General features: G+C 48.6%; 1 protein-coding gene across 5 annotated transcripts in view; it reads right to left on the bottom strand.

The window, feature by feature from the left end:
- The window catches only part of SMTN (smoothelin), a 35,217-nt gene extending 24,790 nt beyond the window's left edge, over nt 1-10,427 (bottom strand). For all 5 annotated transcript variants that reach the window (XM_081339273.1, XM_081339276.1, XM_081339275.1 and 2 more), the window contains exons 1-6: nt 10,368-10,427; nt 8,872-9,028; nt 2,146-2,294; nt 1,137-1,236; nt 681-759; nt 405-508 (exon numbers count right to left, since the gene is read on the bottom strand). In XM_081339273.1, the coding sequence (XP_081195399.1) occupies nt 405-508; nt 681-759; nt 1,137-1,236; nt 2,146-2,294; nt 8,872-8,922 (483 nt within the window). In that variant the 5' untranslated portion in view covers nt 8,923-9,028; nt 10,368-10,427. The remainder of the gene's footprint in view (nt 1-404; nt 509-680; nt 760-1,136; nt 1,237-2,145; nt 2,295-8,871; nt 9,029-10,367) is intronic.
- Between the last annotated feature and the right edge of the window lie 12,600 nt (nt 10,428-23,027).

Raw genomic sequence — 23,027 nt, 5'->3', positions numbered from 1 at the left:
AACTAGGAGAAGGCTACCCTCTGGTGGAGAAAATGGGGAAGAGCAAGTACCAAAGACATGACTCTTCTCCAACAGGGGGCCCTCCAGGGACCGAGGGACCAGAGTAGGCAGGCAGGCAGCCCTGCCTTGGACAGATGCCAGGCTGGCAGCAGAATCCCTGAGAGACTCCACAGGGGAGTATTCGTACCACTTTACAAACCCTTATAAAGACCACACCTGGAATACTGCATCCAGTTTGGGGCAGCGCTACCGCCCCAAAAGCGACCGGAGAGGGCCAGCAAGGAGGATTTACCGCCCAGATGAAAATGTCTCAGGCCTCGGGGAAAATCCGATGCCCCCTAATTGAGGGGGACCCTCCTTGCCTTCTCCTCCTGGGATAAGCCTTTGCCACAGCACCCGTTTACCTGCGTGTTTCTATCCCCTGCAGCGTGTTCATCTTGCTCCTTGGATGCCCGAGCCGTGTCGGCGGCCTTCCGGTTATGAAACTCTTTCCCCGCCAGCGTTGCAGCTTGAGAGAGGGAATAGGAGCCGTTTCAAGCAGGCCGGGACCATTTGGAGAACCTTGCTTAGAGACCGTGGTGATCCAGCGATCCCTCTCCAAGACTTGACACTCCTCACCCGTCCTGGAAGAGTCCGCCCCCACCCTAAGCTCTGGGGGCAAACCCAGCTGGGCCTCTTACCTTCAATTTCTTCCGCGCGCAGCTTGCGGATAGCAGCCCGGATGAGTTTGCGTTCCTCGTACTCACTGGTTCCTCGCAGCTGAGGAGAGAAGCAAACTCAGCAAAGGGGCAAACGGTTCGTTCCCCCGCTTTGCGGCCCATACGCTGATGAGAGGCCTGGATCCGTAGGCCAGAGCAGAGGTCCGAGCACGATCTTGGTGGAAAACAGCAGTAGCACTTAGACTTATATACCGCTTTGGAACGCTTCACAGCAGAGTTCCCCAACGTTTCTGGCTGTGCGGACCGGCGAGAGCGGGGAGGGAATGGTTCCGCACGAGCAGCCGGCAAGCGTACGGACGCAGCTCCATCCGTGTGCCCCCCTGAGCCCCCACCGGAATGTGGAAGTGCCCGCCGGGGCTCCTCCGGAATCAAGAAGAGCCTCCCCGTAGGGGTCAGCCCCCTTCAGCAAGGACCTACCAAGCCGGTCAGCTCCTCCACATCCTGGATGGTCTCCAGCTTTCTCGAAAGGGCGTCCAGAGACTTCTGCTGCCGCTGCTCCTCCTCTCGCTGCCGGGACCTGAGAGGAGACAAGCCAGAGAGGAGCGTCACCCGGACAGACGCCCCGGACTCTTCGCCTTGCCTGGCAGCGGCTGCCTCCCCCAGGGAAGACAGAGAGAGAGAGAGAGAGAGCTGCTGCGGTCGGGGACAAGGATCCAGGGCCATCAGCTGGCACAAGGCGAGGGGAGGGCACCGAGAAGGGGGCCCAGGCTTTCCCCTCTGCTGGAAAAACAGGTGTTTGGGGAGGGGGCGGTGTTGGAACCAGCGTGGGGCACCAAGATGTGGGGAGGGGCGGAGGGGGGGCTGGGCTTGTTTGGATCAGCTGCAACTGACCCGGCTCTTGTGGGCAGGGGAGGCAAACCAGCCCCTCGGGGTGTGTGTGTGTGTGTGTGTGAGATGGGTGGCACACCCAGGTAGTCCTTGACTTACGACGCTTCGTTTAGTGGCTCTTCAAAGCTACATCACGGAAAAGGGCGACTTAGGACCGCTTTTCACACTTACGGCCGTGGCGGCATCCCCGCGGTCAGGTGATCAAAATTTGGCCGCTTGGCAACTGGTTCGTATTGACCACGGTTGCAGCGTCCCCCGAGGGCTGTCTGTCTATGTCACGTGACACCCCCCCCCTTTTGCGACCGTCCGACAAGCAAAGTCAAAGGGGGAAGCCAGAGTCACTTGACCAAGGTGTGACTCGCTGAACAGCTACAGCGACTCGCTTAACAACGGTGGCAAGGAAGGTGGTAAAATGGGGCGAAGCTCGCTTAACCGCTGCCTCACTTAGCAACATAAATCTTGGGCTCAGGTGTGGCCGTCAGTCACTTCACAAACAAACAAAACGCTTGGGGAGGTTGGCCCAGGGAGGTTGCAATCCGAGAGAAGTGGGGGGTGCAGAGGGAAGCAGCCCCCCCACCCCACCCCCGCCCCAACTCACCTCAGCCGGTTCTCCTTGTTCTCCTGTCGCTCCGTCCGGAAGCGCTTGGATGCCAGCGCCTCCTCATCCCGCTCCAACTCCTGCCGGCGCAGCTCCCGGATGGCCGAGCGGATCTGCCTGCGCTCCGTCAAGTCCAGAGTGGCCTCCAGCTGGGGGGGGGAGGGAAAGAGAGCAAGAGGAGGGTCATTTGGGGACGGGTCAAGGGCATTGCGGAGGCCGACCCCACCCAGGACAGGCACGCTCCAGCCTCTCTTTGGCCACCCCCGGCGCCAGGCACACAATGGGTGCAGTGTGAGGTTTGCACAAAGTGCTACTGTCCCTCCGGCTGAGCCCTTGTGCTCACCCCACAGCCGAGGGGTTCACACACACACACACCCGTCCCCCGGCTTGGCCTGGGCCCAAAAGTCTCCTCCACCTCAGCCGGGTGCCGGCTACGTTTGCGCCTTGCAAGAGAGGGCAGATGCCTGGCGCTCACGACCTGAAACTCTCCTGCTTTGCTTCTGGGACCAGGTTGAACAGTCCAGAATGGTCCAGAGAAACTGTGATCAGCTGCCTTCAACTCAGGGCCACTAATGTTCGCATCGCTGTCCGCTGCCTGGGTTCCCAGCTCCCGCTAAGCCACGGCTTACGGATCGCAGCGGATCTTTGCAGGATCCAATCTGGGACTGAAGGTTTTTGCCTTCCGAGCTTTTGGACTCCAGCTGGAGGCGCCCCCCCCCCCATCCTCGGGGAGCTTGTCTCTAGCCAGAGAGAAATTCCCCGAGGAATTGCAAGCAGCTAACCTGGCCTTCCCAGAGGCAACGAGACACGGGCAGATGAGACTCCTACTTTTTGAAATCCAGAGCTCGGGGGAGGCAGAAAGCAAGGTGCGTATGTGCCTGCGTGCAACTGTGTGCATTTGCACGTGTGCAAGTCTGCCCACGAGGAGGGGGAGGAAGAGGTGAGCAACTGCCCTTTCAGCAGCCCTCCTTCTGCAGAGGGCGCCACTGGCAAGGCAGAAGCATCGGCCCCATCATGCTTGGCCGAGATCTCGGGGCGCCTCGGGGCTCCGAACTGTACGGGAAGTGGACAGGAATTTGCTCAGCCAGCCTGAAGGAAGCCGCTGACAGCTCTCCTTCCCTTTGCCCGGGCTAGTTATCGCAGGGTGACGGATACGGACGGGGCTGGAAACGCACAATTTGTAGTTGCGAAAGCCTTCGGAGGCTTTATGAGGCAGCAGGAATGTGTTGATTCTATAATGATAAATGTTGACGCTTTCCAGATGTGCTGAGCTAAAACTCTAGGTGGCAGAGTCCAGACAAGCCAGACCCAAGTCCTGCAACCGTTCTTTATGTGGCCTGCTTCCATTGGTCTCAACCAGGAAGAACTTGGCAAACATCTGGCGGGCGGGTTCCTTTGTTGAACAGCTGTGCTGTGGGATCAGGAAGAACCCCCCCCCTTGTTGTCTTATTAGCCTCTCATCAGAGAACACCCCCACCCCCACCCCAGGCTAAGCCATCAAGTGGTTTGCAAGGCAGCTCATCTTGCGAACCAACCAACCGAACACGGTAAGCGGGCAAAGCAAAATGACACCTTAATTTTCAGAGGGACTAGCACCTTGCACGGACCCAGTCGCTGGAGAAGTCTCTGCGGCAAAAAACAGGGAGTCCTCGGCGTACGACAGCAGTTTGAGCCCCAACTCTCTGTTGCACAGTGAGGAATTTGTGAAGTGGGTTTCGCCCCCCCATTTTACAACTTTTCTGGCCACACCTGTTACGCAAAATCGCTGCGGTTGTGAAGTCAGTCACCCGGCTGTTAAGCGAATCCGGCTTCCCCACTGACTTTGCTCGCAGGACGTCGCAAGAGGGGATCAAGTGCCCTTTGTTTCGGGAAGTCACAAAGGGGCTACAGGAGCCCCTTTCGTTTCCTATGTGCAGATAGTCCTCAATTTACAACACTTCGTTACAATGGCACTGAAAGTTACAATGGCACTGGGGAAAAAAATATATGTGAAACTGCCAGATAAACCAACGGGGTGGTGGTGGGGGTCTTTGGGGAGGGGGTGCCCAAAGGGAAAAGGATATGCAAACAAGGAAAGGGGGAAAGGAAGGAGGGAAAGCCAGCTGGAGGGGAGGGGAGGAAGAGAAGCAGTAAAAGAAGCTAAAAGGACGGAGAGTTTCTCCTTATATGGTCTAATTCCCTCGCAGCGGCAGCCGCGGAAAAGGGAGGAACTCATTCCAGTTCCAGAGACAGGAAGAAAACTTGCTGTCGGCACCCACAGACACACGCTTTTTTTTTTCCCACAGCTGGCTGGGGAATTCTGGGAGTTGAAGTCCACGCTTCTTAAAGTTGCCACGGTTTGGGGGGGTGGGTGAGAGGGGGGAAAAAACTGAACTAGCAGACGAACGCTGTAATGTGACCCCCGTCTGGGGGACTGTAGCTCCTCTCCTACTTGCCTCTCGTGGCCCAGTTGCTGGCTGGGGTCCATGGGAGCTGTAATTCCCCCAGCCAGCGCAAGAACAAGACACACACACAGCCCGCAATATTCTGAGCAGGACCCCCTTGATAGCCTTCCAGCTGGCAAGGGAGGGTGCCAGCGGCTTCAGGTCTGAACAGCGCCGGTCCCCTCCCAGGCAGGGCTGGGCCGCTGGAAACCTATTTTGGCACTCCTCCCCAAAGCACAAAGAGCGAGGAATCCGTGCCACGGAGCACAAAGGGCCCCTTGTGTGCGGCAGGCAGCGCTGCCTTCCCTCCGGCTGCTCTGAGGCCAGGTGAGCCCAAGAGAGAGCAGAAGGCAAACTCACTCTGCCCGGCTCCCAAAGAAGCAGAACTTTTATACTGGAGGAGGGAGGTGAAATGGAGGCTCCCTCTGTCAAAGTACACCAGGAAGGTCTTCCAACTTGGCCCTTTGACGACTTGTGGACTTCAACTCCCAGAATTCCTCAGCCAGGCACGAGGAATTCTGGGAGCTGAAGTCCACAAGTCATCAAAGGGCCAAGTTGGAAGGCCCCTGCGCTACACCTATCCAGTCCAGGTGGCCCTCGACGTACGACCACCATTGAGCCCCCAATTTTTTGTGGCTGAGCAAGACGTTTGTTCAATGAGTTTCGCCCCCCACAATGCAGCAAAATCAGAAATGCAACGCTGGCTCTCTGCGAGGAGCCCTTGGCGCTCTGTGAGCTGGCAGATGTTTCACGACCCAAAGGAGGTAACAGCATCAAGGCCAAACTAGGTAACATCATCTCTTAGCACTGAGGGCGTTACCTCCTTTGGGTCACGAAACGTCTGCAAGAAAAACGAGCCAGCTCGGAGAGCGCCAAGGACCCCGCAGTCCTCCTCTTCCTCCCGTCTGCAAACCCCACTCCCTTCTAGCACTGACGACGTTACCTAGTCTGGGTCACGAAACGTCTGCAAGAAAACAATCCAGCTCGGAGAGCGCCAAGGACCCCTCGTTTCAACCCTGAGCTACAAATAAGTCTCCTTTATTGCCTCTCTCTGTTGCAAGACGAAGACCTGCCGGACAGCAGCACCCGGCTAACCTCCGCCCTAAAAGTTTGGGCCCAGTTTAGTTGGCAGCGGGAATCCCCAAGAAGTGCCAAGTCGAGAAGCCTCCTGTAAGAAGCCCAGCCACCTCCTTGCCGCTCCAGAGGAAACAGCCTGGCCAGGTTTACCAGCGTCTGCTCTCCGTTGAGCCTCCACCACCTCCGAGCGTGCGCCACACCCTGCATTCTTTCGTCTCTCCTGCAGTTTCACACGGGATGACTTCAGCAGCGTGCCCTCCCCATGGGGGAAGACTTGGGATGGGGGGGGTGGAAATTCAACTTCAACCATAACCGTTAATAGCAGCTTCTCCATTTAGAGCGCCTTAGATGTGCCAGGTTTCAGCTGCCAACTTTCCAGCAAACGCTGGCCGAGGAATTCTACGAACCGCCTCCGAATAGCAAAAGGCAGAGTGGCAGTGCAGGGGCGACAGGCCAGGGTCCCCAAGTCCCAGCCTGGCCCACCAAGGAGCCGTTATGGCATGCAGAGAAAGCTGGAGAGAACAGGATAGTTTCTCGTTGGCCGGGCCAAACCCTTGTGGCAAGGAAGACGGCTTGAAAAAAAGGGCGCCCCAGACAGCACAGGATGCCACAGGCCGGGCGCGTTGACCTCAGTTTGAATTTAGGTCAATGTTTCTCAACCTCTGCAGCTTGACGAAGGGTGGACTTCAACTCTCGTGCTGATGGTTGGGGAATTCTGGGAGTTGAAGTCCACCCATCTTCAAGCTGCTTTTGGAAAAAAAAGTGCAGAGAAGAACAACTAAGATGATTAAAAGGCCCGGAGACTAAAACATATGAAGAATGGTTGCAGGAACTGGGTATGAATAGTCTAGAGAAAAGGACTAGGGGTGACATGATAGCAATATTCCAATATCTGAGGGGCTGCCACAAAGACGCGGGGGTCAACTTATGTTCCCAAACGCCTGAAGGCAGGACAAGAAGCAGCGGATGGAAACTAATCAAGGAGAGAAGCAACCTAGTGGAGCGGCTTGCTTTCGGAAGCTGTAGGTGCTCCATCCATCACCTGGAAGTTTTTAAGAAGAGACCGGACACTTGTCTGAAATGGTATGAGCAGGGAGTTTGCTTTAGAAGACCCTGGCTTTGATTTCAAAGCTGCTCCTTTAGCATTTCATAGGAGCTAAAGCGAGCAGGATTCAGCCTGCAATGAGGTGCGGCAATAGGAATAGAATAATAATAATAATAATAATAATAATAATAATAATAATAATAATAATAATAAGAAGAAGAAGAAGAAGAAGAAGAAGAAGAAGAAGAAGAAGAAGAAGAAGAAGAAGAAGAAGAAGAAGAAGAAGAAGAAGTAGTTGGAAGGGACCTTGGAGGTCATCTAGTCCAACCCCCTGCTCAGGGGGTCCAGACCAAATGGCTGTCCAGTCTCTTCTTAAAAACTTCCAGTGTTGGAGGCAGGTTGTTCCACTTGTTAATTGTTCTAACTGTCAGGAAGTTTCTCCTTAGATTAGACTAGATAACCTTTATTGTCATTTTTCCCCCCCTGTGAGCACAGTGGCACCCATTAAAAATGAAATGTAGTTGCTTCCTTCTCCAAGTGCACACGTACATAACACACACTTAAAACATACTATATAGAACATACGTATAGAGCTACGCCCTTACGTATAAGTGAGATATAAATATTAATATCAGTGTTAACAGGAAGCCTCCTCTGTAATCAGGGAAGAACGTCACGTGTCAACTGGATAAGTCACAGTGGCTGAGCTCCTGTCTCCTGTCCTGTCAAGGCACCCTCCTTCACACATACAGATCTCTCCTCCTTCGTTTCACAACTATTAGGGCCAGAGCTGAGAACTCTGGGAAGTGGAAACCACACAACCGAAGGGCGTCCAAGGTTGGAGAAAAGTCTGTTCTAGGCCACAGGTTTTAAGCCGCGACGGCAAAGTTTACACAACGTGCTAAGGCAAACTAAAAGCTTAGCCACTTTGCCCGAACTCTGCTCGAATGGCAGGAAAGCTAAGACGCCAGACAAGCCTGGGGTGGATATTTTTATTTTCTTGCTAGCGGGCTGAGTAAAGGAGCAATGAGGTGAGTCCTTTCCACTGACGAGTGATAAGGAGCTGATCTGCTGAAAGCCACCAAACACAACAGACTTCGCTTATTTGCCACAGCAACGGATTTGGACATCTCTGCCTTACGTAAAGAAGGATTTCAAAACCTTGCGAGAAGAAGTTGCAAAGTCTGCGTCCAACTGTGGAACCGCAGACGCACTGGTGGCACGCAGCAACTCACACGAACTCAAGAGAGAAGTCACACCAGGACTACACTCAAAATATAAACAAAGGTGTCTGTAAAAGAAAATTTGTGAAATCAAGACTGGATCTGAAAAGAGTGCAGTTCAAGGAGGCCAATGGGGGAAGGGGCTTTGACAGTCTCCCAGGGGTGCCCAAAGATTGACCTCTGCATTCATCCCCTGGGTTTCTGACAGCCAGGACTATTCAAGACCAGAAGCCGCTTTCAGTAAGCCCAGGCTGGCTGTAATCTGGATTAGCTATTTGTGGCTTAGCCCATTTTATGAATCCAGCTGGTTTGGTTACCTTAAGATTCAATCTAGTGCAAGAAGCCAGAAAGCAGGCAATCCAGTAATCCAGTGACAGTCACATATAAGATACGGTTTGCTTGCCTTTGGATTGGTACGTACTGCATAAGAACTAGGCCTGTAACGTGTAAACATTTGCAACAGGCAAATTTGCAGAATTTGATTAAGCAGCTTCTGTAAACTCATCCCAAGTACCCATCTCGAAGGATAATGGGTTCATGTATCCCCTTAAGCTCCACGGCTACTGATTTATTTATTTTTTTCCCCCAAAGCGTCACTGTCACTCAAAAGTCCCACTTAGCCGACTGTAAACTTAGCCTCAGCAGGCTGTTCAACGAATCAGGCTGCCGAACCCCTGTGCTTAATACACAGTGTGAACCCACCAATTTTTTTTTATCCAGAACCATAGAACTGGCAGCCCAGGACAAATTCAAAGTCGGTCCCAAGGGGTGGGAGGAACCGATGAGCCGAGATGAAAAAGAAGTGAGCAAAGTGGCCACAACATCTAGGCCTCCACCCACCCACAAACGTCGCTAGGCAAAAGGCGAAAGGGATCCTTCTCTTTTGCTCACGATCCCAAAGCCGCAAACCCGTCACTTCTCCAGAGCAGGGCAACAACATCAGGGGAAAGGAACTCACCAGTTTCCGCAGCGTCCCTTCGTCCATGCTCAGGAGCGCCTCTTCGGACATGCCGCCAGATTCCACCCTCGGGCCTTCTCTCCAAAGAAGCCGGCCAGGCAGAGAAAGGAAGGGAAGTCCCGCCAATGGCTAGTTCAGGATCAGAATGGATGGAGTTCTGGAAGAGAACAAGGCCCGGCGGGGCAGGCAGAGCAACCAAAAAAAGTCAACCGGTTCTCTCAGAGGCAAAGGAGGGGAAAAGCTAACCTCAGGAGTGCCAACACAGGAGGGTCTCCACCCCGCACCCACCCGCTTCCACTTCGAAGAAAAATCTGACCCCCCAGAAAGTTTTGCCCTCCCCGCCTGGCTCCTCCGCTTTCCAGGCGGCTGGCGATCAAGCCAGCAGATGATAAACGCAAAGCTGGAAAACCATCGGTGCTGGGACGGTAAACGGCTTGCTGGGATGCCCTAAGGATGCCAGGCTGGGTTTCCAGCCGTTGGGACATCCCAGCAAGCCGTTGGTCATCCAGGCCAGAGCCCCACGGTGACTTGGTTGCCCGACAGCAATCCGGGCGCCCACGGAAGTCCCTGGCATTCCTCTCCAGCAAACGCACCAGGTGATGAATGCCCAAAGACTCTGGAGGATGAAGGGTGCCGGAGTCGGATTAGAGAAATGAGACGGATCCAGCTCCCTCCGATCTTCCCCTGCCTACCTGGTAGCCTATGTGGGGCAGGGAGGGGGACACACAAGGCAACCATCAAGTGGAGGAAGGGAAGGGGGGGGGCCTGAGGGCCATTGCTTATACCGGCCAAAACTTTTTACCCCCAGTTCCCGCGATTTCTGTCATGTCCTGAAAGGAAAGCAGACCAGGGACCGGCCCCGTTCACACAAGGCATCGCGGTTTCTTCTCGCCCAGTGTGTTTTGTCACTCCAGTCCATAAGGGTTAGGGTTTGGAGTTGATCAAGTCTATTAAAGTGGCCCTGCAAAATAAACTAGGGTTCATTTCATGCGGGGTGTTTCCCCACCACCACCACCACCACCCCACGACTATGCCAGGGCAGATGCCCCCTCCGAAGCTTCATGATTGGATGCCACCCCGCAGGAAACGCTTAATCCTGGCCAAGGGCCGACACCCAAGCCCCGTTCAGCCGAGCCTTTCGCCCACCCGCCACGCGAGTCACCTGTCCGCGTTCACGTCCAACTGCCGGCGGAGAGCCGAGCCGGCCTCGCCTCGCCCAGCTGGGAAGGGCAGTGCCAGAGCCGCTTCGGGAAAACGTCGGCTGCATTCACACGAGCCTCTAAACCCGTGCAAGCAAACCTCCGCCCTTCTAGCAAGGGATCCTAGACTGGATCCTAGAGCAGGCAACCTTCCCCGCGCCCAGATCACCCACCCCGCTGCCACGCCGCCAGCTCCTCCCCCCCCCGCCGACCCCAATCGGGCGCCCCTCTGCCGAACCCCCTTAATCCGGATCAAAAGGGAGCTTCCGATCGCGCTCCGGGTCGGCTTCCACCTACCTCCCCCGGCCGCGCAGAGCCATCCACCCGCGATCCCGACGCCGCTCTGAGCCAGCCGCGCCGCCCGGACCCAGCCTTTGCCGGGGCTCCGCCCCCTTCTCTCGAACTAGCCAATGGCAGGACGCGCCTCCGCCCAACCGTCCCGGCCGCGCCCCTTCCCGCCCCGTTATTGGTCGGTTTCTAACAGCCGGCCCGCCTCCTTGAAGCTGGGCGCGTTTGGCAGGTTGGGAATTGTAGTTCCTGGTAGCGGCTGGGGCTTTCTTTGGGAATCATAGCCTAAGACAGGGGTCTTCAAACTTGGCCCTTTTATGACTTGTGGACTTCAACTCCCAGAATTCCTCAGCCAGCTTTGCTGGCTGAGGAATTCTGGGAGTTGAAGTCCACAAGTCATAAAAGGGCCAGGTTTGAAGACCCCTGGCCTAAGAGATAGTGTTGTAATTGTCTACAATTACAATTTGCTGCAAAGGAAGTCTGATGCTTCTATTTCTTTTTTTATTCTTCCTTTCTGTGCTTTTTCTTTCTTTTTCTTCTTCTTCTCTTTACTTACCGCTTCTGTTCTTCACTGCTTTGTGTTATGGTAGCGATTGTGCTTTTGTAAAACTAGGTAGGTCGTTGTTATGTTTGTTGCTGATTCTGAGAGTGAGGGCCGCAGTTGGCCAGTGTAGGGAGCAGCTAAGGAGAGCTCCAGTTACAAGCCGCCCCAAATAATTATGTCGCCTTTGGTGACCCTGGACTTAGGCTCTCCAGCCACTGTTTATTCTGTGTCTGGTGGAGAAAATGCATTTTTTTTCCCTAGCACGTCTCTCTCCAGAAAGGAAACGAAGGAGGCAGGAAAAGCAGCAACAGCCCTCCCCAAAAGCTGACATCAGATAACGTGAACAGAAGGCAGACGGCAAGCTAAACGATATCACCTCAGATCTGAATGAGACACCAGCAGGCGAGGGGAAGTCTAAAAACATCCTGGACAAAAGGAACAGTTCTAAAAAAAAACCTGCCTGTCCATGAAGTCTTCAGGACCTGAACGCAGCTCAAGGGGGGAGGTGCCTCTCTGCCTCTGCATCCCAGAACCAGTAGAGTCCCCCCCCCCACAGCACAGCTCACCTGGGGACTGCATTAACCCCTCTTCTGAGTTCCCACAATCAGACTAACCTAAAGTCTAAAGGATTGCCTTGCCTTGCTCCCTCTTTGGTCTGCTGCCCTCCCCCCATTGCTGAAATCTCCCCTTTTCCTGTGGGCCTCAGCCCCCAGCCCCCTTGCTTGTTCCCTTCCCTTTGTGCCAACGGCATCTCTAGACAGAGGCGGAAGGGGCTTAGTGAGGACCCCACTCTGGAACAATCTGATAAAGAGTATTATTGACCACCCCACAGAGAGGAGAGTTTGTGTTTTGGAAGGAACGAAGCCAATTCAGGCAGGAAAATATCTCCACCCTGGAAAAAGTCCCGTTAACTTTTTTTATTAGGGGCTCAGTGTACCAAAAGCTATTTTGTACAGCACTGAGACAGCACGCTGCCTTGGTAAATTATACCAGAACCTCTTGCTCCAAACCCCCACTCCTCTCTTACTGCATGCAAAGGCATCTTTCTGTTCCATTCAACCCAAACTAACCCGGTTAACCCCTTTCCGAAGTTCATACAATACAAAGAAGAGCAAGATCATTGAAGGGACTGGTTTTCCTCCCCCTCCCCCTTCCTAGAGAGTGGCGAATCCATACATTCCTCTTCTCGATTCATCTGAATTGTGTTTTGGTTTTCTGTGGAGGAAAATGAGTCAACGTTTAACTGGTGTGTGGTGCTTAAATGCTTCCATAACCTCTTTTCCTGGTGCTGGAGCATCAATGTGACCAGCATGCGTATTTATGCATGAAGAAGAAGTCCTGTTGGTGTGCAGTTCATCTGTGGACATGGAGCTGACTCTGCAGTCCCAGTCTGGAAATGTAGACTGGAAGTGCATTGCTGTAGTAACTGTGAGTGTTATTCTTTGATGTCGCTCACAGTTTTCTGTCTTCAAAGCCAATGGAGGTTACATAGCACCAGGTTCGCCAACAGCTGCTTATCAACAGCTGCAGCTTCTACTGTAGTTCCCCGGGCTGGATGTCAAATGGCCCTAGGGTTTCTTATGTGGTTGACCCCAAGGTCTCCTCCATGGAAAAACTCCTCCATGGACACCATGGAGCAGTTTTTCTCCACCTTGGCAGTTTGAAGATGTGTGGGAATTCTGGGAGTTGAAGTCCACACATCTTCAAGGTTGAGAAACACTGTCTAGAACAGCTGATGAGGCACATGGTGGTCATCCATTCTGATGATGTGTCCAACCCATCTCATCTGGGCTCTGATAATCAGAAACCTCAGGCTGAAGGACTGCACAATCCAAGATGGAAGACAGGGACTTGCCAACGAATGCCAAGGATGGAGAGAGCATGCACGAGAAATTTCTCCAGTTGTTTGATGTGCCTGCACAACAGAGTCCAGCACGCCCATTCAACAGGAGGGAATGAATAACCACGGATCTGTGGGCTTTTAGCTTTGTGGCGATGCGGATGTTGTATTGATTGAGCACACTAGTATGAAGCTGCCCCAGCGCCTGGCTGGCCTTGCTGATCTTGGAGTCAATTTCTCGATTGTCCAAACACCCATCGCTCAAGGTGATGCTTGCCAAGTATTTGAAGTTGTTTACATTTGTCAGCTGGGTGTCAACCACGGTGATTTTTGGTTTTATGAGCTTGGTATTTGGCACAAGCTGCAAAAATACATCAGTTTTGTTCAGGCTGAGAGTCAAGAGAATTTGTTCAGCATCAGCTGTAAATGGCTGTCTACAGTCTGAAACATCCATATGGACAAAATCTTTGAAATATGTTTTAACAGTTTGAAATAGCCATCCAGACAAAACATCTGGAGGATTAAGCAGCCTAGCCAACTTTAAGAGGAAGGGAACGTATTCGGCTTGACCATTTTCCCTTGGCCCAAGAAATGATTAAGCCAATGAAAGATTTCTGTTCATCAGTTTTCTAGAGCCCCCTTTTAGGCATTGTCAGGATAGTTAACTGAATATTTACACACACACACACACACACACACACAGACACCATTGCTTCTGTCTCCTGTTGGCTTTTGTTCTCTGTTTATTTGTCTTAAGTATTTTAAAGTAGCTTTGAAGAAAACTTTGAAGTCAGCCTCTCCAAAGAAGTGAGAGACAGACAAAACACAATCAACACAATATTGAAAAAGAGGGTCAGGGAAGACTCCTTAGGTTAAGTGTTTCATTAATCAAAGGCCAACTTGAAGGACTCCATCCTACTTGGGAAGAAAGAGAGAGGAGCAATGAAGTGGATCCGTTTTTTTAAAAGAGTTTGGCCAATATATCCGAATTCATCTTTTTCATATTTGGCCACCACAACTCCAAGTGCGGGTCTTAGATGACTGCAGGTTTCATAATGTGGCGCTGGCCCAGAGGGTCACCCAAAGTCTTACACCAACCAGGAATCAGTGCAACTGAGTGGTTACAATTGGTTAGTAGATCAGAAGGCAGTAACAATTATGGTGCAAGTGTTACTGGACTTTCTCCCTGCCCCTTCTTCTGGGCCAGCCTTGTCCTCCAGGCTGGCCATCCTCGTTTATAGTCTTGTTGGTGGACAAAGAATTCCACTTAGTGGGACACAGTTGATCCTGCATTCTCAGAAGCAGGAATCTGATGCAAACTTTATGGAAACCCTCTACCTCTGTCAGCTTATCTGAGGCTGAAAGTCTGGCAAGGTGACAAGGACTCCTGGGGTTTGCTCACCTGCCACAGGTGAATGCCTCTCCCCATCTGATAAACATCAGGTCCTGCCTCCCCCTGCATGACTGGACAACTGTCTGCTAAGTGCTCTCTATCCAGGGGCTGAAACTCCCCCCCCCCCGTTTGCAAATCCCCCCCCCTCCGTGTGATTCATCCTTTAACAGTCTCCGTTCTTAGCTGAGCCATTAGAACATTCTGTATGTTTGCTGGTTTGCTTCAGTAATCAACGGTAAATTTCTTCCAGACAATGGCAAAAAGATAGTTGTAGGTCTTTCTCCCCAGAGCCTTTGCTTATTAGCTTGGGCTTTGGACCCCAGGCTAATAATGTATTTTTTTATTCAGCAAATGTCCTCAACTTACAACAGTTCATTTAGTGACTGTCCAAAACTACAATGACACTGGAAAAAGTGAGCCATTTTTCACACACTTGCAGAAGACACTTTCCTGCGTCAAGTTGGCCGTGCAATCACAGCTATTGGCGCTCATGAATTCCCCATCCCCTTGCAGCCTCTTGGCTGTCCCTACTTCCAAATCAGAAAAAGTTGCCTGGAAGGATCACCCCCTTTGGGGGAGCTGAACGAAAGTCTGGGCAGGCAGGTGGTTTTATTTAACAGTGGAAGTTGTGAGCACCCAAAGATCAGTTGCATAATTATCGAAGGGACCGAAGGGTCGGAAGTTTGAACCTGGGTTATAAGTTGCAGAAAAGTAGATCCTCAGAACCCCAACCTCACGAGCTGAGGACTAACTATTCTGCTTTTGCTTTCTCGTTCTTGCTTTAGTGTTTCTCGTTTAAATATATGCAGGCATGCTAAGTTGGCTGGGGAATTCTGGGAGTTGAAATTCACACATCTACAAATGACCGAGGTTGAGAAATGCTGCTTTAGTAGATGATATCCTGGTGTTGTTGTTGTTGTTTTTTGCACTAGGCCAGACCGAGTAGTACGGTTTTTAGTGCATGGCGCATTCAGCATCACTCTGGATTGGGTCCCTGTTTACAACCAACTCTGGGAAAGATGCCTCTTGTATTTCACTTGGCTGGACTGCTTCCTGACCATCTTAAAACAGCCCAGGCAGCTTTCCATCCAAACATTTATATTAAAAGCTGCTTCCATCGTTCTCCGTCTGCTGTGCCAAGTCACAATCCCGGGGAGTGGGTGTGTGGGTGTGTGAGTCTTTCCAACTGTTAGAACGATCCAAGCTGGTTTGATCTTTGGCCTCGCCCAAAGTTCAGATCAGGTCTCGCCCACCACCCCATTATGCACCGAAGGCTAACCCAGCATTTCAGATAAGTTGTTTCTCTGTTGTAGATTTGGACAGAAAGGAAACGTGTGTGGTTAAAGAGAAAAGTTGTTTCTGGAACGAAAAGCAAACATGAAACATGGCCTGGGAATTTTGCTCCCCTGGGCCGTGCTTTGCACAAAGCCCCAAATTTGGGTGTAAACCTGAATCGCGATATCTCCCCTGGACACAGGGACCAGCCTGGCTGAGATGTAGAATTGCCCACCCCTTTTCCTTGCTGACTCCAGTGTGGGGCAAAGTGGGGATGTCTCAGAATGGTTAAGAAAGCTCTGGAAAGGCTGCCCCACTTGACCCCGATCATTTCTCATGACTAGGACATCGATCCTAGATTCCCATACACATTAAACCCTACATTCAGGTTAGCCAGCATAAGCAGTTGAGTTTCCCCGTTAAGATTGAACATATTTGGAGGGTTTGAAGGATTGCTTAACAGGGAAACGGTGAAAGTCGCTTCTCAAGTGGAAGACGTGGACAGCTAAATAAAAGCAAGCAACAGCACTGAGACTCCTATTGCTTTACAGCCCTCTCTAGGCGGTTTACGGAGTCAGCACATCGTCCCCAAATAATTTGGGTCCTCATTTTACCGACCTCAGAAGGATGGAAGACTGAGTCAACGTTGAGCTGGTGTTGTCTGAAAACGGGCATCTCCACAAAAGTTTTCTGAGCAGATCATAATAATGGCAGCAGCTACCCTTGGGACTAAGTGTGCATGATCACAGATGGCTTCGGATTTAGAGGGAAAAACGACACTGATTTGACTTCATTTTATTGTTTGTGCCTGCATTATGTTGAATTCCAATATGGTATGCTCACTCCCCCTCAAAGTTCTCACAATTCAACCTCCTCTTATCATTTCATTCCTATTAGGAAGAGTAGTATGGCTCTAGTTCTCTCCTCTAACTTTTGAACGGCAAAGTTGTCTGCTGTGTTCTTCAGGACCTGTTTGATCTCCCATTTGGTGCAGAGTTTGTCTCCCAGTTGTTGTCAGGGTAGCTAAAGTCCCCCATTACTATGGTGGTTTGTTTCCTGAACACATTATTAGTAAAATGATTGGGGAAAAGCTCGTTTATTTCTTCTGCTTGAATAGCCTGTAGCGCACACCTATGAAAAGAGCCTTGGTGGAGCAGTGGGCTAATGCCTCCTTAAGTAACACCAGCTGCCTGCAATTAGTGCAGGTTCGAGTCCCACCAGGCTCAAGGTTGACTCAGCCTTCCATCCTTCCGAGGTAGGTAAAATGAGGACCCAGATTGTTGGGGGAAATAAGCTGACTTTGTAATAATGCCGCTTGGGTGTGTGTGTGAGAAAGCCCTAATAAGCAGGCATATACATAGAATGAAGGCTACTGCTAAGCTTGTAAGCCGCCCTGAGTCTTCAGAGAAGGGCGGGATATAAATGGAATTAAAATAAATAAATAAATAAAATGTCATTCTTTTCCCCCCCTTTTATTTCAGCCTATAAGCATTCATAGGAGGAATGAGAGAGAATATGAGAAAAGACCAAATCAGAGGGGAAGGAAAGAAGGTTCAGGCTGTCAATTGAAAAGCAAAGTGTGACTAGATGTACATCATCAAGCACTTATGCAAAGAATGTTGTGAGGTTGCAAAGGCACCAAATTCAAATAAGGATGTAAACATTGCCTGGTTGGAACAACATCTTTTACTTCCTGTAAACGGGAAGCCATCTGTGATCATTCCCATTTAGTCCAAAGGGCAGCTGCTAAGCCATTATAGTGATCTGCTCAGAAAGCTTTTGTAGAGATGCCACTTTTCAAACAATTCCCCCAGTTTTTGATTTCTTGATTACCAGCATCATCCAAAGGCTGGCTTCTCTTCAGTGATACAATCTCCAAACGAAGCAATGGGAAGAACTGTGGAACAAATCTATTCAATTTACAAAAAGTTATCACTTAATCGTGCCATTCATCCATACAGCAAAGTTGACACACTTTGCCTACTAACCTAGAACTAAGGAGAAATTTCCTAACTTGTCATGGTTTGCCTTCAGAACACTGGAGGCTTTTAAGAAGAGACTGGACAGCCATTTGTCTGAAATGGTATAGGGTTTCCTGCCTGGGCAGGGGGTTGGACTAGATGACCTCCAAGGTCCCTTCCAACTCGGTTATTCTGTTATTCTCTCATCTTCTCCCATCCTCTCCTCTCCTCTCCTTGCTATCCAGACCTATTGGATGGCATCAAGCTGCATCAAATTTTCATGAAGCAAATTTTAGCAGACTATGATATAGTAGCAGCAAACAGCTATCCTAAGATATTAGAGGGGAAAAAATAATAAAAGATCTTCCAGCTATTTGTGTCCAATAAACTGTCAGGTGACTCATTAGCTGGCAAGCTAAGAGCGTCATTTATTTGTAATCTTTGCCTTACTTAGTGCCTTGAGTGTTATTAATGAAACATCTCTGTAAGCAGAGGGGAGATGATGGCTAATATAAACTCAAATGCTCACCGTCTTGGGATAGCAGAATTGTTACTGAGAATCTGAGGCACGGACCAGGCTGATGCAAAACAATTTTGTATAATTTCTGTTCAAGATTTTTGAACAGATCAAAGATAAACATAAGTATAGAAATTGAAATTTTTTAAAAAAGGGGCAGATTAAAAAAGAAAAAATTGAAAGTGGTGATTTCTGATATTTGTTATAGCAATTGCATAGAAACTTAAGATCATTTCTCTTACGTTAAAATTACATACATAATTAACTTCTTCTCTTACCCAAACTTTTTCAAGGGGCAAGTCCAAAAATCAACTCATTTCTATTCATGTTCAGCAAAAAGTCCATAAAGAGATTCCAATATTTTATAAAAGTATTCATTCTCTTATAATTGATCAAACAGGTTATGTTATATTCTTATCTTTTACGCAGTATTCAGGATTAGTAATCTCAGTTTAGTTTTGAGATGTTATTGTAGAACCTGGTCTATTGTATTCTTCTGAACAAGATGCAGATATACTTCTTACATTTCTTGATTTTTCATTTCTTCCTCACACATTGATTTTTTAAGGTTTCAACTACTCTCTGCTATTTTCTCGATTGTTCTCATAATTTCTTTCTCTTTTGAACCCAATAGCATCACACTGTCAAAGTCTTTTTTGATTTTTTGGCTTAATGTTTTTGTCCCATTCATTTGTATTGCAGATTCTTCAGATATTTTTTATTCCATCTTTTTAATTTGTATAGCCTCCCTGCTCATCTGCAAGACTCTTCCAATTCTTTATTCAACTTTTTTCAATGTGTAGACATTTTTCCATCTTCTCTTCCAAAAAACCCAAATCTCTTTTTGACAAGTCACATTTTCTCTAAGTCCTCAAACATCCCAAAGTATCTCTGATGCAAACCCCTTCTCTTTCATTTGCTTTAAGCATACTCTTCTCCCTTGTGCAACCAGGAGTAAAACAGGAGATCCCCTCTCCCTTCTCTGCATCCTTATTTCTTTGGACTCAGTCTGTAGTTCTGCAGTCAGAGGGTCTTTCACAACCTTCAGCTATGGTATCTCTTTGCTTAACAAAGCTAACCATTTCTGTTCTGTGGCAAATCTAAGCACTCTTCTTTCCCACCCAGGTATATATATTGTTTCAAAAATACTTTTAAATTCAACTGGCCCCTTAGTTCATTTTAAACTTTCTTACTTGAAAATCCTAAGCAGCTTTTTGCTTTTTATTATTTTTAAATCCTTGCCTTTCTTTTTTTAATCTTAATCCATAATCCTGGTTGAAGGAATACTCATCGGCTGGTATTGTTGCTCTCTTGCTTGGAAGATCTTTGTAGCTTTAGGTCACATCGTGCTTTGGAAAGGATTTGAGGATTTGGGCAAAGGCAGTGTCCTTAAACAGGCACTGCTGAGGCTGTGAGGTCATTGTTTCTTCCTTGGAGCCTGCTGTTCATACATGAGGACCAGTGGTGAGATTCAAATAGGTGAACAACCAGTTCTCTGTGTGGATGCGGCTTCCAGAAGTCCATTCTGGGCCTGGGTAACAAAAAATTAGCTACCGATTTGGCCGAAGGGGTGCGAACTGGCTGAATCCCACCAGTGATGAGGACCCTTGCAGGGTACTACAGATCTTCTCAAAAGGAGCTGCTTCTGGAGCACACATGGGTATCTCTTGGCTTCTCCTTGTCCAGAGAAGCTCCACTGCCCTGCGCTTACCACCGGGTCACCAATTTTCACATCCACGTCATCTGTGCAGCTTGGAAATGCTTCCGTTTTCCATTTTATCCATCTGGAAGTTACTTATGCAACTTTTAAAAGAGGAGGAGAACTGTCCAAATCCATTTTCATTGTGGGAGAGCAGAAATTTCACTGGAATTAACTGCATTAATTGATAAGCAGTGGCAGAGCATTGCCTACACTGGAGAGGAGATCTCCCATGTGAGACTACTCTGGTTAGACCTTATTTAGCTTTTGAGCTCAGAGGAGGTCAGCCAAGGGTTGAGATGATGAGCAATACTGTAAAGCAGGAGATAAGATCAACAGAGCAATTAAAATTTACAAGAAGTTAAAAATGCCTAGGTAAACAAAGAAGACTTTTGCTTGCAATCTTTAGAAAGTTAAAATATAGAGGCCAAGCCAACATCTTCAGGCAGGACTTGCTCATTTGAAAGTCTTTGTTTTTTATTTGCATGACAAAGAAGTCCTCTTCCAAACAGCCTGAGCAGACCTGGAGGTGAGAGAACAAACACAACTATAGCTATTAGGGACCTAAACCATTTAGCACTTTCACTGTAAGGTCTGGTACCTTGAACAGAGCTCTAAAACAAATGGACAGTTTGTTAATGATTTAAAACTGGCATGACTCAGGCTGTATAAATAAAAAAAATGTTGTCCGATGAATCAGGAAAGTTTCTTTCTAGAACAAATCTTTGTCCTTAATCTCCATTTTCCTTCACCATGTTTTCCCCAATCATTTTTCCATCAAGGTATGGGGGTAGCTTCTTTTAGCAAATGTAGAAGAATGTTCCAATTCTCCAGAAGGAAGAATGCCACCTAGTGGCTCCCTTGCAAAGCGCAATCCCGAAGCCTCATTGCTGTTGAAAATAAAAGGACGTAAACTCCTCAATTACTCCTTTCTAGCTGAAGAAGCTTCTTGAGTGAGAAGCAAAATGTCTTCAAGGAAAAACAAGAAAGTCCAGTTACCTCTTGAAAAAGCACTTTGGGACAACCATGACCCGGATGACTGAATCTCCATAGACTCCCAGAACTATAGTTGCAAAGCATTCAGAAGGTGCCAGATCAGGAATACGGTAGTTACGTTAGATTAAGAGCTGAGCCATACTTTACCTGCTTATATACACCTGGATTTCCTTCCCCTCTCCCCCCCAAAAATAAAATATTTTAGAAGGGAAAAAAAGGGCAGGAGAGTGGGGAGGGCATTGCCTAGCTTTTTCTTAATTTTGTTGCTTCCTCTATTCAGATCAGGCTTTCTTCCACCAATGTGTCTGGTTTGGTGGATTCAAAAATGCATTTACTCCATAAACGTATCATTAACACAAAATGTAAAGGAAGAGGGCAGAAATATTTTTCCTCCTTTCAAACGCTCTTTATACTGTGTTTAAATGAAGCTGAATTTATTTCAGGGTTTACACTGCAGTTGGACTAGAAGACCTTTGAGGTCCCTTCCAATTCTGTTATTCTATATTTTATGTTTCTTCAGTCAATTGTGGCTAATGAAACTATACCTTAGAATGTTGCATGAATGCAATCAGCAACTTGTAAATGGGTATATACCATACATTGAGTTTGATTCAATAAACCACAATCAAGGAAACAGTGTTTTCTTATGAATCTAGCCATTTATTAACTTTTTCAAAAGAACACTAATATTATTACATTTTCGTCCTTTGACAAAACGACAAAAGTGATTGGGCTGTTTCTCCTTCTTGTGCACCGTACAAAGATGAGATTTAGAGTAGAAAGAATCAGTAAGTCCTCTCTGGCTGCTTCTGTCCAGGCAAACTTTTTGGCTTCCAATCTCTGGTGAGCAAAACCCATCCATGGTGTACTTATTCATGTCTGCTGTTTTTGCTGCTAGAACATTGTCTTCCTTCTCAAGCTTCCTTTCTCACATCCTTATCTATCTTCCTGAAGGACTGTATCTTGAAACTCATAAATCTGAAGCTTGAAAATCCAGTTATCCTGGAGAATGCAGGCGTAGTAGGAATGCAGATGGCCAAGTTTGGTCTCTCGGTGCAGGGAAGATTTGACAACCATCAACGGCCTCCTCTTCCCACAATGCAGCAGCACTTAATTGCCCGGCCTTGTGCCAAGGGCGAACTTTATTGCTGCTTCCATTGTTCCAACTGCTTTTGAGAAGGTGACAAAGTGGCAGTGATGGTGTTAGCAAGCATCTGATGGTGCGTGCACCTGGGAGATTGGAAATGTCCGGGTCCTTAGCCACATTAGCAAAACAAAGAAATTCCTTGGCAGCAAAATAAAAAAAAGAGGTCATTAATTTCCAATTTCCGGAATCAAGGTTTCTAATGGAAAAAAGCACGTAGATCTCAACCATGTAACTATCCAGTACAGAACCCAAAGAAAGCTGCTGCTTGGATTGATTGCATTCCTGGGCATCCTCATGCAGTGCTTATATAGAATGAATGCAAGTATATGTGTCCCAGGATAATGTTGCAGAATCCAATCTGGGTTGGTCACTGGGACCAGAGGTTTTACCTTCTGAGTTTTCAGCCTCGTGCTGGATGGAGCCCATCTTCAAGGAATTGCTCTCTATCCTTCTCTGGCTAGGTCAGCCCCCTCTTCTCAGCCGCACCTCTTCAAGTACTGAAAGACAGCTATCTTGTCCCAATGAAGGGCTTGTGGTTCAAGAATCCTTTAAATAGGACTTGTAAAAGAACTGGTAGCTAAAGTTATTGAAACATCAAGCGATAATGTTATCAGGATGCCATCTTGATGAAAAGTTCAACTGCTAAAATTCGAGTTAATGGCAGCTTTCCACACATTTTCAAGAGCAGCCCCATGTGCAGTGCAGTACTGTGCAGCTCCCTGACCTGTCCCAAACCTGATACTCTTCTGATACCTTGAATAGCAATAGATGTTAACTAGGAACAATCTGTCTCTTACATGGGCTACTGAGAAATGCTGGAGTCCACGTAGTGTAGGGGGGTTTGTCGCATACAAGTAGTCTTCGACTGACAACAATTCACAGTGACTGTTCAAAGTTACATCGGTACTAAAAAAAGTGACTTATGAATGTTTTTCACACTTACAACTGTTGCAATATCCCTGTGATCTTGTGATCAAAATTCAGATGCTTGGCAACCGAGTCATATTTATGATGGTTGCAGTGTTCTGGGGTCACAGGATCACCTTTTGCAACCTTCTTACAAGCAAAGTTAAGGGAGAAGCCAGATTCGTTTGAGAACTGTGTCACTAACTTAACAACTGCAGTGATTCACTTAACTGTGGCAAGAAAGGTTGTAAAATGGGGCAAAATTCATTTAACAAATGTTCAACTTAGCAACAGAAATTCTGGACTCAATTGTGGTCATCAGTTGAGGACTACCTGTAATGGACAAGGTTGACTACCTTTTACAACTACTCAAATCACTCCAACTAGTGCT

Source organism: Vipera berus (genome assembly GCF_964194415.1).
Source record: "Vipera berus genome assembly, chromosome: 14".
Taxonomy (NCBI): Eukaryota; Metazoa; Chordata; class Lepidosauria; order Squamata; family Viperidae; genus Vipera; species Vipera berus.
Note: the sequence above shows the minus strand (reverse complement) of the source record. Positions and strands in the feature narration are given on the sequence as shown.